General features: G+C 41.9%; 1 protein-coding gene across 3 annotated transcripts in view; it reads right to left on the reverse strand.

Annotated features, from left to right (window-relative positions):
- Nucleotides 1-2,220: 2,220 nt before the first annotated feature.
- The window catches only part of SEMA6D (semaphorin 6D), a 54,898-nt gene continuing 45,032 nt past the window's right edge, over nucleotides 2,221-12,086 (reverse strand). Inside the window, exons 12-19 of one of the 3 annotated variants that reach the window (XM_042942126.1) lie at nucleotides 11,657-11,812; nucleotides 11,393-11,566; nucleotides 10,449-10,589; nucleotides 10,277-10,354; nucleotides 9,756-9,856; nucleotides 9,338-9,394; nucleotides 7,709-7,876; nucleotides 2,221-5,926 (exon numbers count right to left, since the gene is read on the reverse strand). In XM_042942126.1, coding sequence (XP_042798060.1) covers nucleotides 4,638-5,926; nucleotides 7,709-7,876; nucleotides 9,338-9,394; nucleotides 9,756-9,856; nucleotides 10,277-10,354; nucleotides 10,449-10,589; nucleotides 11,393-11,566; nucleotides 11,657-11,812 — 2,164 coding nt within the window. In that variant the 3' untranslated portion in view covers nucleotides 2,221-4,637. The remainder of the gene's footprint in view (nucleotides 5,927-7,708; nucleotides 7,877-9,337; nucleotides 9,395-9,755; nucleotides 9,857-10,276; nucleotides 10,355-10,448; nucleotides 10,590-11,392; nucleotides 11,567-11,656; nucleotides 11,813-12,086) is intronic. The other 2 variants (XM_042942127.1, XM_042942128.1) reach the window with 2 other exon arrangements.

The raw sequence follows: 12,086 nt of genomic DNA on the forward strand, positions 1-12,086 counted from the left end.
CAACACTGGCAGAGATTTAAGTGTTTTGCATGTTATATATGCAAAAAGGGTAAACATCAAATATAGACCGGAGCTAAATGGCTTAAAGTGCATTGTTTATCATGCCTTATTTTATTGCTAATCTCACATATATCTCACATCTAACAGGGAACAGGCCTCACACACCCATAAAAAGCCTACAAACCAAGCTATTGAAAGAGTAATATTTAAGCATGGCATTCATAAAGTACGTAATGGAATTGTAGCGTTGACAGATATCACGGAACTGTCAACAAAATGGATTCTGAGCCATCTCCTTTCAAAAATGAGAAAACTGAAATCGAGAGCAGTGCAGTGCCACAAAGTTACTTGCTGAGTGACGGAGTCAGAATTAGAACCCAGCTCCCACATGTGGAGCCAGAGTTATTTTGGGCACCTCCTTTGTCGCCCTGCTCTGACCAAGGGGATGAAGACGATGAGCTGGGAGGGAAACGCAGAAAGATGGCCACCCTCAGATGGCAGGAAGGCGAGTCCTCCTGGCACCTGGCCAGCACCTAGGCCACACAAGGCCCACTATGGGAGACATGTGGCTGGGAGACACTCTTTCTTCTTAGCCCATACAGGCATTCTCAAGTACGCCACTTGCCTTCAAAACCGCCATTTCCCAGAGTAACCTAAATGCCAATGGGATTTCTGGAACCAGAGTACAGGTGGTCTGTCCTGGTTAGTTAAATTTTTGAGCGTGCCTTTACTAGGTCTTACTTATGAAAAGCTCCAAGTTCTCTAATCCCACTTCTCTAAAATGGCATCTAAGCATTTACCTTGAGGTTTAATAGGTGTGGTTTTAGGGGCCCGTAAATCCCCCGAAAAGGCAAGTGAAATTCAGCTCCCAGTCTATAGTATTCATTAAATTATCAAAGATATCCATGACTGCAAAAGGTCCAAAAAGATCTGCTATAAAGGGAGAGGAGAAAGATGCATTTTCTAGAAGGAAAAAAAAAATCACTGAACCCAGGAAAACAGCATGATGACCAAAAGGTCTAATAAACATCAATTTAATAGAAACAGGCAATGTGAATGAAAAGGGAGTCCAATGCTTAAGAATCCCCGGAAGAAACAAGGCTGAAGACACAGTTCCCTTGTCTCTACCTTCCTTCATTTGTCCAAGAGCTGAGCTACAAATCCACTTCTGCAAGTAAGTGGGATAGGAAAACACCTTCCACCTTCTTCTCCAGCACCACACCCTGAGGGTCCAGGTTGACCCAGACTGCCTGCAACGGTAAGGCAGGGTTCAGGGTGCCAAGTCAGGCTCCATGACCGGTGGCACTGCCTTGCTGCCTACCAGCTGTAAAAAGGGGCAAATCGCCATCCCACGTACTTTACCTGTCATGATAGGATCCTTGCATACCCTTCCTCACATCTTTAGATGACAGTGTGCCATGATGGGAGTGAAAAACGACCCCTGATACACTGAACTAATGTTGAAATACAGCCCCCAAATTAAAGGACATCATGAAAGAGAGCAAGTCCCCAGCAGGAATGTGTAGAAATACTGCTGGGGCTCTTGGAGAAAACCTGGCCTGGGAGGAGGCAGACATGGGCTTCGGTCAGGAGCAGCAGCTGGAAGCCAGAGCACAGAGGCTGCTACAAACACGCTCATTGTCTCTCCCAGAAATTTCGTGACACATTCAACACCCACAAGAGGCCATGACAGCGGCTGCCAACTCATTCCATGCCAAGCGAAGGAGCAAATGGAATCGTAATTTTATCTTCCATTTCAGTACGGGGGGAATGTACCTCTTAATATGTTCTATTCAATGAAAACAATGGAATCGAGAAATGCCAGATACCAAACAGCAAGAAATGTTCACAGGAACCTGGTTTGTCAGCTATGATTCTGGACTAAAATGACATTAAAATTTTCATGGGGGAATACAAATCACGGATTTAAAAAATGTCTGCTGAACTAGATACGCGGACAAGGTGAGTCACTGGTACGCCTGCCTCACGCATTTGACTGCTGATCAGCATAATTCATCTGGTTTTCTGACTCGTGTCTCAGTTTTTCAGTATCAGCTTTCCACAAAGAGAATGGTGGTATAACCATTACCAAATAGCAAACATTGCAGATAAGAATATTCTGGTACATTTTAAAAGAAACTCTCACTGGTGCTGATGGACTATAAAATATTTTTAAAACATGGTTAAGTCATAAATCTCTTCAATACCAAGAGGCAGGGTGTAATGATTTGTATATTTTATTTTGACTTTACATGCGGTGTTAAAAACCCAAAGTACATATTATTTACACATCCACAATACAAGTTTACAAGATATCTATACATGTTAAAGTACTCTATAAAACAGTATAGAGCCACTTCACTTTAGGGTTACTTTTTATGCCGTACCATTAAAAAAGATACAATCTGTGTTTACCTTTGCACAAATGGATAAAGCATTTAAAAATTAAATTAACAGGATAGAGACTAGATTTTATGTTAGAAATTTCAACATAAATACTGATCGAACTCACATTACAAACTACAAGGCAGCACAATGTTACAAAATGTTATCTGGGTTCACATAGAGTTACTGTTCCGTTTTCTGCACGCCGGGATTAATATCAGTAAGGTGAACTCAAACGCTTTTGTTGGCGGTGGACTGAGTAGTGTTTACCGTTGGTTGGTTTAATTTACGATTAATCTGTAACATTTTAGTTGCAAAGCTGAAGTGTTTCGAGAACAGAAGTTCTAGATTTTGAGCTTCCACAGATCTCAGGGAATCACATTCTTTAGAAAGCAATATTCTCAAAGGAAAAGAATAACTCTATCAGTATTCTACAATCTGTATAAAAATGCTCTGGTCTTCTGCAACCCATCCTCCCCCAAGTCATATGTATCATCAGTGTTATCCCAAGAAATCGGTTGAACTTATTTGTCTGACTTAAGTCAGGAGCATTCCTCTGCCTGGATACTTTCTAGATTAGGTTCAATAAACCATGGTGTGGTGTGCAGCATATTAACTGCATCAGGGTTACACATCATCAGCTGTAAGTGGCTTCTGCAAAACTACCAATAAATGACTCTATGGTTTCCACAGGTGTCACATTACCCGAGAAACCTCATTTGACTTCACATTATCACTGTTTCATCCTTAGGAAAGCAGGAGTGGAATGTTTATCATGGCAAAGGATGTAATGCTGCTATTTGAGTGGATTGTTTCACAATTAATTGTTCTAGGTTGTTTTAACAATTTTTTAAAAGTCTTTTCAGGTGCTGGTTGAAAAACATTTACAACTGGCACTCGGCAAATGATGTGCTCTACTGAAAACACTTGACATATTTTAGTACTTCTATCATTCTCATGAATAAGGCACAAAATGCACAGATTCAGGTAAACTCACATGTAATATTTACAGTATATTGTCATTACCTGCATGACTTCAAAGAAAACTCTCATATTAACACAACATAGACAACATGATTGCACCACTGTTCGGTTTTCATAGACACTCTCTGTTAGGCCAATTATAATCGCTTTCATACTTCCTTCCTCTGTCTTCTGTTTTGTTCATTTATCTTGGGGGTAGGAGGAGTTAAAGGAAGAGAAACTGTACTACATGGGAGAAACCAAACAACATCAAAATAAAACCTTATTAGTGTGTCCAAGGTTAAATACAGTGAGTCAGGCTTGGATTCACAGTGGACAGGTAAATTTTACTACTGAATACTGGTGGATAAATGAAGGATCCCTCTTAACATCTCTATCTCCTTAAGCTGGCAAGACTGTAATAGAAGTTTTAATGAATAGCAGCACAAAATTACTTAGAACTCTTACATTCTGGCATTGGGGACCATGTAAGTCAAGTTAATCATTTTGATGGTCAGATCAGCCTTGATTTTATTTCTTTCTCAAAGCTGAACCCAATGGACTGCTGTGGGAAGAAGTTATTGTCTCTTGTTCAGTCATGCGCAATGTAAACAAGTCCATAGCACAAAAAGATGCAATGGGCACCAGAACAAATCCTCATGGGTACAGAACACACACACGCACACACGCACACACACACACACACACACACACACACACAGGCAACACAGTCCATTGGTGGCATGAAAAAAAAATGCCACCCTTTGAAAAAAATGCTACAGTTTGGGTCAAAGACTGGAGTTTTAGCAAATTGTTTGGTAATCTACAAGTTCATTTCTTTGAGACATTACCATTGTTTTTTGACATTTGTGCAAGAGGCAAGGTGAATGCATACAATTAAAATGTTCACATTTAATGGGAAGACCACACATCATGGTAGTCTAAGTTGAACCCATTTTCAAGTATTTGCTTACAGACTCTTCTGAGTACTGTATCAGCTCTCTATACTGGTAAGGTAGCCCCCTGGGTGCTACACATCTCTTTAGCTTCAAACAAAAGAAATGGAATGACCAGCACCTTCCTTTGTTTTCAGGCAAGTACACAGAAGCTTTGCTGTAGTAGCTACATGTGGCAAGTTCTGATGTTGCCAAAGTTAGAAAGAGTTTCTTTGGCCACTTGGTTCTCTTAAAATACAAGGGAGTCTCTTGTCTTAAGGTACCCTTACAACATCATCCTCTCAACAACATGGACAGGATAAAGCCACACGGAGAATAGCACACACTTGAGGCCTAGTAAGTGTATTTGTTCAGTGGTCTGACAGATGTGGTTTGAGGAACAAAGGAAGGCTTTGGTGGCACATCAGGTTTTAAGGACGGTGTCCTCTTTAGTCCCGTCCTAGGAAGGGTGCCATTACTGGTATAGCTGCTCTGTCTGGAGAGGGAAGGCTGCAGATGAACACTCACTGGTGTTCCCTGAATATAGTCCACCTTTGCCCCTGTGGAGGTGGGCAGGTACCCTCCACGGTTCATACTCGGCTGTCTAGATAACAAAACACCATTTGGTGAGTTTAAGTTTTTAGGCATAGCAGATATAGAGTGCCTCTGGGAGGAATTTTTGTGATAACCCCTTTGTCTTTCCAGAGAAGTCATTGGGACTCCAGGAGTGGTGGGGACGTCCACTCGCTTGGTTGGGCTGTTTCTGGGGAGAGTTGAAGGAGGAGAGTACAGCGATGCTTCCCGGTTAGGGACCTTGGGTGGGACCTCTGACATAGGTCCCACAGGATCCAGCATTAGGGTCTGGTGGGCCATCTGGATGTCTCCCATGATGGCTTTGGGGTTGCTATTTGGGTCATTTAGATGCTTCAGGAGATCATTGAGGGTATTTCTGGAATCCACAGAACGCCGGTGATCTCTTTTGCTGGATGACTTTGTAAGTGGGTGGTCAATGTTCTGAAGCTTCTTTTCAGCTTTGTGAGCATTGGAGTTTGAGAAAGACGTGTTGTAGTCATGAGTGGCATTAGGAAGAACAATGGCACTGGGGATATGCCCATGACTTAATGGGGAATGGGGTGGTGGACTAGAAGGAAAAAACTGGGGCGTTTCTTTCCTTGAAGCCCCATGGCCGTGGGCCTTGTCTGAGTGGCTCTTCATGGCCTGCAGGGTCTTCTGGTGAAGCACAGGTGTAGACTCAGGCGTGGGGAGAGCAGCCAGTTCGGGAGGTTGGCCCCGATGGTCCATTACCATGGATTTGGTATCTCCACTGGGTGGCAGCTCTTTCCGACTGGTCAACAGGTTACTATACAATTTGGGAGAATCAATATTCTGTTGATATTCCTTGACTGGGCTGTCAAAGAGACCATTCAGTTTGGCAAAGCTTCCACTGGAGTCTGTGCACGACTGGGCAGATTCTGCATCTTTATGAATCTTTCTGTTTTTCCGAACGAACATGTCGCGATAGCAGTATACTGCCACCCCTGCAATGAACGCACCCAAAACAAAAGCGGCAAAGACACAGGTGATGAGGACATTCATGTGGACCATCTGGTTGGACTCTCCAGACTGGACTTCCCATCGTACACCTGCAACAGATACACAGGAAAAAAGTCTGAGTGAGGTGCTTCTTTCAGACAGTATCAGCCAGCAAATGGCTTCCTGTGAGCCAGCACTACCTTCACATGGTCCATATGCTTAGCTTGGAGGGTCAGGGAGACTCTAAAAGTCCACCTACACATTTTTCTTTAATCGCGATCAGATCCCCAGAGACATATAGGATTGCTGCAAATGCCAGGATAACTCTGATCTCCCACTGATTCCTACGTGCCTGTCTTTCCCCCCGAAGTCTCTTGTAAGTAGTTGTTATCTAACATCCAAAACTCCAAGGTTTTTTGTTTTTGTTTTTTTGCCTAAAAATTAAGAGTTAGAAAGTAGGTATTTTCTAAATGGCCAACTTTAAATTCAAGAAATGTTTTGTCTCATGATTTTCTCCTAATTCATAAATCAGGATTAAAGGGCAACTGCTGGAATTAGGAAAACGTATGGATTGGCATGAATGTCCATTATGCTAAAATAATTAAGCAGATAAACTTATGCAATCTTAACTAGAATAAAGACACACAATTGGTTCACAAACTAAAAGCACCTGCTTGGTCACTGTTAGCTACAAATACGGACTTTCATGTTTACTTTGCTAATTTTTTTCATTCCACCTTCAGGTGAAGTACTCTTGAATTGCCTGCTATGAAAGAAATCCAGACAGTCTAAAGAAGTTTAATATGTATCAGTTAAGTAATATTATCCAATTGTCTTGAGCTATTTAAGAAATATTTAAGTTAGACCAGACGAAGAGTGAATTAGTTTATAATTATTGGGATTTTCAATGCAACCACAGACATCTAACAGTCAATCAAAGAAATGTTAGTTTAAGAGGTATCCAAGTCTGTTACATGCTATAAGCACAGTTATCCCAGTATAAGGTAAGTCAGAAGAATTCTGAAGATTCTGTTGTTTTAGGTTAGTACTAAGGCCTTTGGTCATTAGTTGTTTTTAATCACTGTTCGGGATTATGGCATTCAGTGTCATTGGAAAAGACAAAGAAGGAAAAGCAGAAAGAAATGATATTACTAAGGAAAACAAAACAGAAAGAATGATTATAAAATTGCTTACAATGGAAACATATAAAACCCAAATCAACAGATGTAAATCATAAATGACAATGCACTGGCATAAAAACTGATTGGAAACCTGATACCATAGTTTACTAAGCACCAAAGAATAGATTTTTTTTCCCCCAGAGTAAGATGTCTAATAAGCTACCTCATCCAGGCAACTGTTGTATAACTGCTTCTATTAAGGGCAGAAAATGATAGGGACAAGTGCTCTGTTATGTTTTATTGCTTGTGACATTCAAGCAACTTACTAGCACCTCATATATCCTTTTCATATTGCATTCGGAATTGAAGTTAAACAGAAGGCTGGAAAAGGCTTTTAGACAAAACATCTGATATCAGGATATTTGCAATTAATGAGTTTTGTGTTTTGATGTTGTTGGGGTGGCCCTGGAAATTCTCTGCCATTGAGCAGACTCTCAGTGTCTTCGGGCAGAAACCAACACAGATGAGATTGTCTGAGTGGCTACGTCATCACCTCTTTCTTTCACAGCTTTCCACCTCTTTCATCTGTGAAGGAATGCACTCCGATACAAGCACAGAAAGCAGAGTGAGGCAGCCAGTGGAGGTGGCGTGAACAACAGCAGGGCTCTGTTTTGGTTCACCTCTGGGAAACCCTAAGTCCACTAGCTCCTCAGAGATATCAGGAATCAGGTTTCCACTCAGCGAGAGATGAGTTCCCTGGTGAGGCCTTACCCTTTGGGATACCTGATAAAGGATCAGTAAAATCAGAAGTGTTTGGGTCATCTTGAACTACAAATTTCCGGGAGCTCGTCAGTTTAGGTCTCCAGGTATCAATCACTTTAGGTGTAATTTCTGGGATACTTGCCATTGTGGTAACAGATGATGAAGATACCTCCATGTCTGTGGTGGCAAACAGATTTTTATTAACGTGGGTAGATTTTTTTTTCTGACTGGTCTGTTGCATTTTTAAGTAAAGTTTAAGTCAATTTTATGAGAAATCCTATTCTATGATTTCATAAAAACACATCCAAAGAGACTACACCAAATTGCTTTCTTGCAAGGGAAAAGGAAAAACTAAAAATGAACAAAAGAGACGTATTAAGCAGATTTCAAAATTAAAGACATTCAAAACACTCCTACCGAAGCCCCTCAGGTGATTAATGACCCTCATGGAATGGGTAACACAAATCCCAGAGATTAATTGCTTTTTTCTCGTCATTTTGTGAGACAGCATCATTTCCTTTCTTTTTGTGTATATGTTTAAAAGCATTTCCATGGACTGTTAGAGATGTATCCTTCACTGGGGAACCTACAGTGTAACTCCATCAGGAAACACCTGGTTATGTCCATGTCAACACTTGGGTTTTGACCTGATAAAGCAGGTTGCTCTGCTTTACCACGGACTCCCCATCCATCTGTGCACTGAGGCCTCACACCATCCATGGTAAAGCACCGAAGCACGGATGAACCTTGCCTGTACCCTTCAAAATGCTCGGGGAATTTATTCCAAAGAATTAGCAGCAACTCAAGCAAAAGAAATGGCATTCATAAGCCAGATAAGGATGTTCTGATACATAAGACCTGCCATCCTTTTCTCCCTTCTGAAGAATGAAACTGCTGTGAGTTTTGGAAGCAGCAATCGGACCAGAAGGAACTTAACCTCTTAGCACGTGTGTTACTGATTTCCACAAAGTAGCTTTGCCCTCAGAATGTAAGCATACGGTTTTAGACTAAAACTCTGGAGACCCCCGTTCAGAGCGGCACGATGGTCACAGACGAAGGCTCCAGAACAGATACAGACAGCGGGTCGTTGAACACCTTAATACATCAGATACCGGCTTCCTTCAACAGGAGCCTTTTTCACAACACTGAGACCACAACATTCAAAGATTCCCGGGATCCCCACAAACCATTCAAAAAAGATGTCTAAAATGTATAAATACACATTTTGGGGAAATGTGTATTTGTTTACTAGGTCTTAGGAAAGGTAAGGAAAGAAGGGGAAAATAATGAAATTCTGCCATCCATTGGATATAGATGGCCAGAGGGAACATCCACAATGCACAAGGGTGAGAGAGAAGGAAGCTCGGGTGGGCAGGCGTGCAGCTGGAATGCAGTCTATGTGAATCCATTTGATTTTTCGTAGGGGATGTGCCTTGGTCAATGATGAACTGTTAACATGCTACACAGAGGTGGAGTGCTGAGTAAGAAAAAGTCTTTCAGTACCATCAGTGGGATTATGAGTCAAAGCAGAAACATGAAGGGCTGCCAAACTGCGCAAAAGGAGGGGAGAAGGGGCTGAAAATGCTGAACTGAAGGAAAGAAAAGGTTGTTAATTCAAAAAAATTAAAAAAAACTAACCAGATGTTGGACCGCCAAATATTTTGTAATCTGGTGTAGTTGAAGTAGGCAAAATTTCTAAAAGAATTAAAGGAACAAGTAATCAGTAAAAAGTAACCAAAAGAAAGCAAAAATTTATGAATTCCAATTAACTAAAAAAGTCAAAAGAAAAGACTATAAATAAAAAGATTAACCTACTGGTTAGACTACCTTTCTCTAGATTTTCTACCAAATTGTAAATGGTGAAGGAAAAAAAAAAAAAGGTAAGACTCTTCTCTAATGTATCCCCATGACCAAACAGCTCAGCTTTTGCGAAGTTTAAGTTAAATGCTATGTGGTTATGTGTCCTGAGTCATTAAAAGGCTGATTGTAAAATAATGTTCACGTGCAAATGTGGTTAAAAAGAATTGCCAGGAGGGAAAGGAAGATCCGGTCTTACCGTGGCAGTCCCCTAGGTGGGCCGTGTTGCCGTATTCTGTGTCTTGTTCATATCCTCCAGCACTGTGGTTATGGAAAGCAAAGAAGTCTTCGGTTAACAGCCTTCATAGGGACACAAGTGACAACCAGAGCAGAATCAAGAACACAGACTGATTAGTAAGAAAAAATGGACATTTCAACACAGCTTGCTAAAACGAGGATTCCTGTTCAACATCTGGCCACTAAAATGTTTAAGACAGGGGAGAGAATTGTTTTTTCTCTCCATCCATTTCCCTTAGGCTACTGTCTACAATCTCCCTTCCTTCTTACAACTCCCGATTTTCTTGTTTATTTCTCCCATAAGAAAGAAAGAAAGAAAGAAAGAAAGAAAGAAAGAAAGAAAAGAAAATGAAGAAAAGAAAGGAAGAAAAAAAACGAAAGTAGTATTATTGGAATTTTTCTAACATTTCTAGCTTTAGAGACCCTAGAGAAGACAGAGGCAGCTCTCAGAAGCTCTCAGCTAATGTAACAAAACACACTTACAGCATCCCTGGGGTCACTCTGCCACAAGCCCCCTGGCTTAACCAGCCACAGTATGGGTCCCGAGATGCAATACAAGACCTATATAAAAACAAACAGAACATAACTTGGATTTTCTCATCATTGAAGGTCAAGATGCTGCAAGACTCATGGTAAGTAAAGACCCTCAGCTTACTTTTTACAGGATCCGTAACGCTCACAGCGACTGAGGGGGAGGCGAATAACGCAGCTAGAGAACGCCACATACACAGCGTGATGATCTTTATCCAACTGTAATGAGATGACCTTTCTGTCCTCCTCATTCTCAGCATTACACCTATATTTTGGGATGCATTTTGAAGCCATATGTTTAGTAAATCAAAAGCTACATGAAATGTACAAGACAAGTGGGGTTTGGTTGTACAATTACTAAGAGCTGAGGTATCTTAAGGAATATTCCTGGTAGCAAACCAGGTAGGTACAGAGTTTGGGAAGTAATAAATCTGTGGTTCAACTTCTGATGCTCTGCACGGTTGGTTCAATTTCAGGTTGGACAAAGAGTTTTTTTAAGATCGCTTTCTTATTCTGGTGACCGAAGGGAACTATGTTTGTGAAGACCACGTTGGACTACAGGGAAGAAAAAGGACAGTGTTTCAATGCACTTAAATTTCGCTGCGCTAGATGTTTCTGGGTCTCTCTTTAGTCTCCTTTGCTCCATTTCCATCACCTATTTCTTCTTTGTTTTAGTGGCCATTATTTTTTTATATCCGAGGTTGGAAGAGTGGTATTGCGTGTGTGTGTGTGCGCGTGTGCATACTTACTACCTACTGTCTGCAGCAGGTGACGTCCTGAAACATACCTGAAGGTGTCAGGGGTGGTGCTAACATGTTCTCATTGCCCACAGGTGAACAACATGGGGTGAGTTATTTTAAACTCGTCAACTGTCCACCATTTTAGCCCCAGTGGACTCAGGAAGCACAACAAACTCAGGATTTATTTCAGGGAGGGGGAAAAAAACCCCAAAACACTCAATATGCCAAACCACTGCTAATTTCAAGGACTAAAAGGAAATTGCTGGATGAAACACACACCGGAAAGCTTTGAGCAGTGCTGAAAAGCATTCTCATAAAATACACCTACTTTGCGTGGTTGTACGCTTCAATCTCTTCCAGTAATACGCTGTCATTCAAAGAGAAAGGACTGGTCTTTGCCAAAACTTTAAGCACCACGCCAGCTTCAGAGCCAACAAAGATGACTGTATAGTTCCGGTGGGGCCCAGCAGAATGGTCAACAGCGATGGCCGTCAGTCTGTACCTGCCAGAGGAGGTGTGCCAAGTCAGAGGGGAGGCCGACAGGAAGAGAGGGGCTTTGAGGGTGGTGGGCTGCTGTTTCCTGCAGTCTTACCTGATCCGAGTCTTTGTGAACCAGGGCTCATCGGCGATGGGTGGGACGGCAGAGTCCATTAGCGGGTGGGATTTGATGAACGACAGGGTTTCATCAGGGAAATCAATGGAGGTTTTATAGGCTTCAGCAAGGCCATGCTTTGCACAACAGCCAGGCCTGAAAGGAAAACAGTGTGTTTTTTCCCCTCACAAACTATCTAAGGAATAAGTGTCCATTCTGAAAGAAGAGGCCAAGGAAGAAAGGAGAATGAGCGAAACCAAGGAGCATCGCTATCTCCCTGCACTCAGTGGGTTCTCTGCACTCACCCCTGCAGGGCTATGTTTACTGACTTTGTCTGCAGTGCTGCCCAGGGACCCCATCCTGGCATGGGAGGTTGGCCCCCTCTGCTCTCTGAGGATGGCTGCTTCCAGTGACCAGAGGGTTTTGTTAA

This window comes from Panthera leo, chromosome B3 (assembly GCF_018350215.1).
Source record: "Panthera leo isolate Ple1 chromosome B3, P.leo_Ple1_pat1.1, whole genome shotgun sequence".
NCBI lineage: Eukaryota > Metazoa > Chordata > Mammalia > Carnivora > Felidae > Panthera > Panthera leo.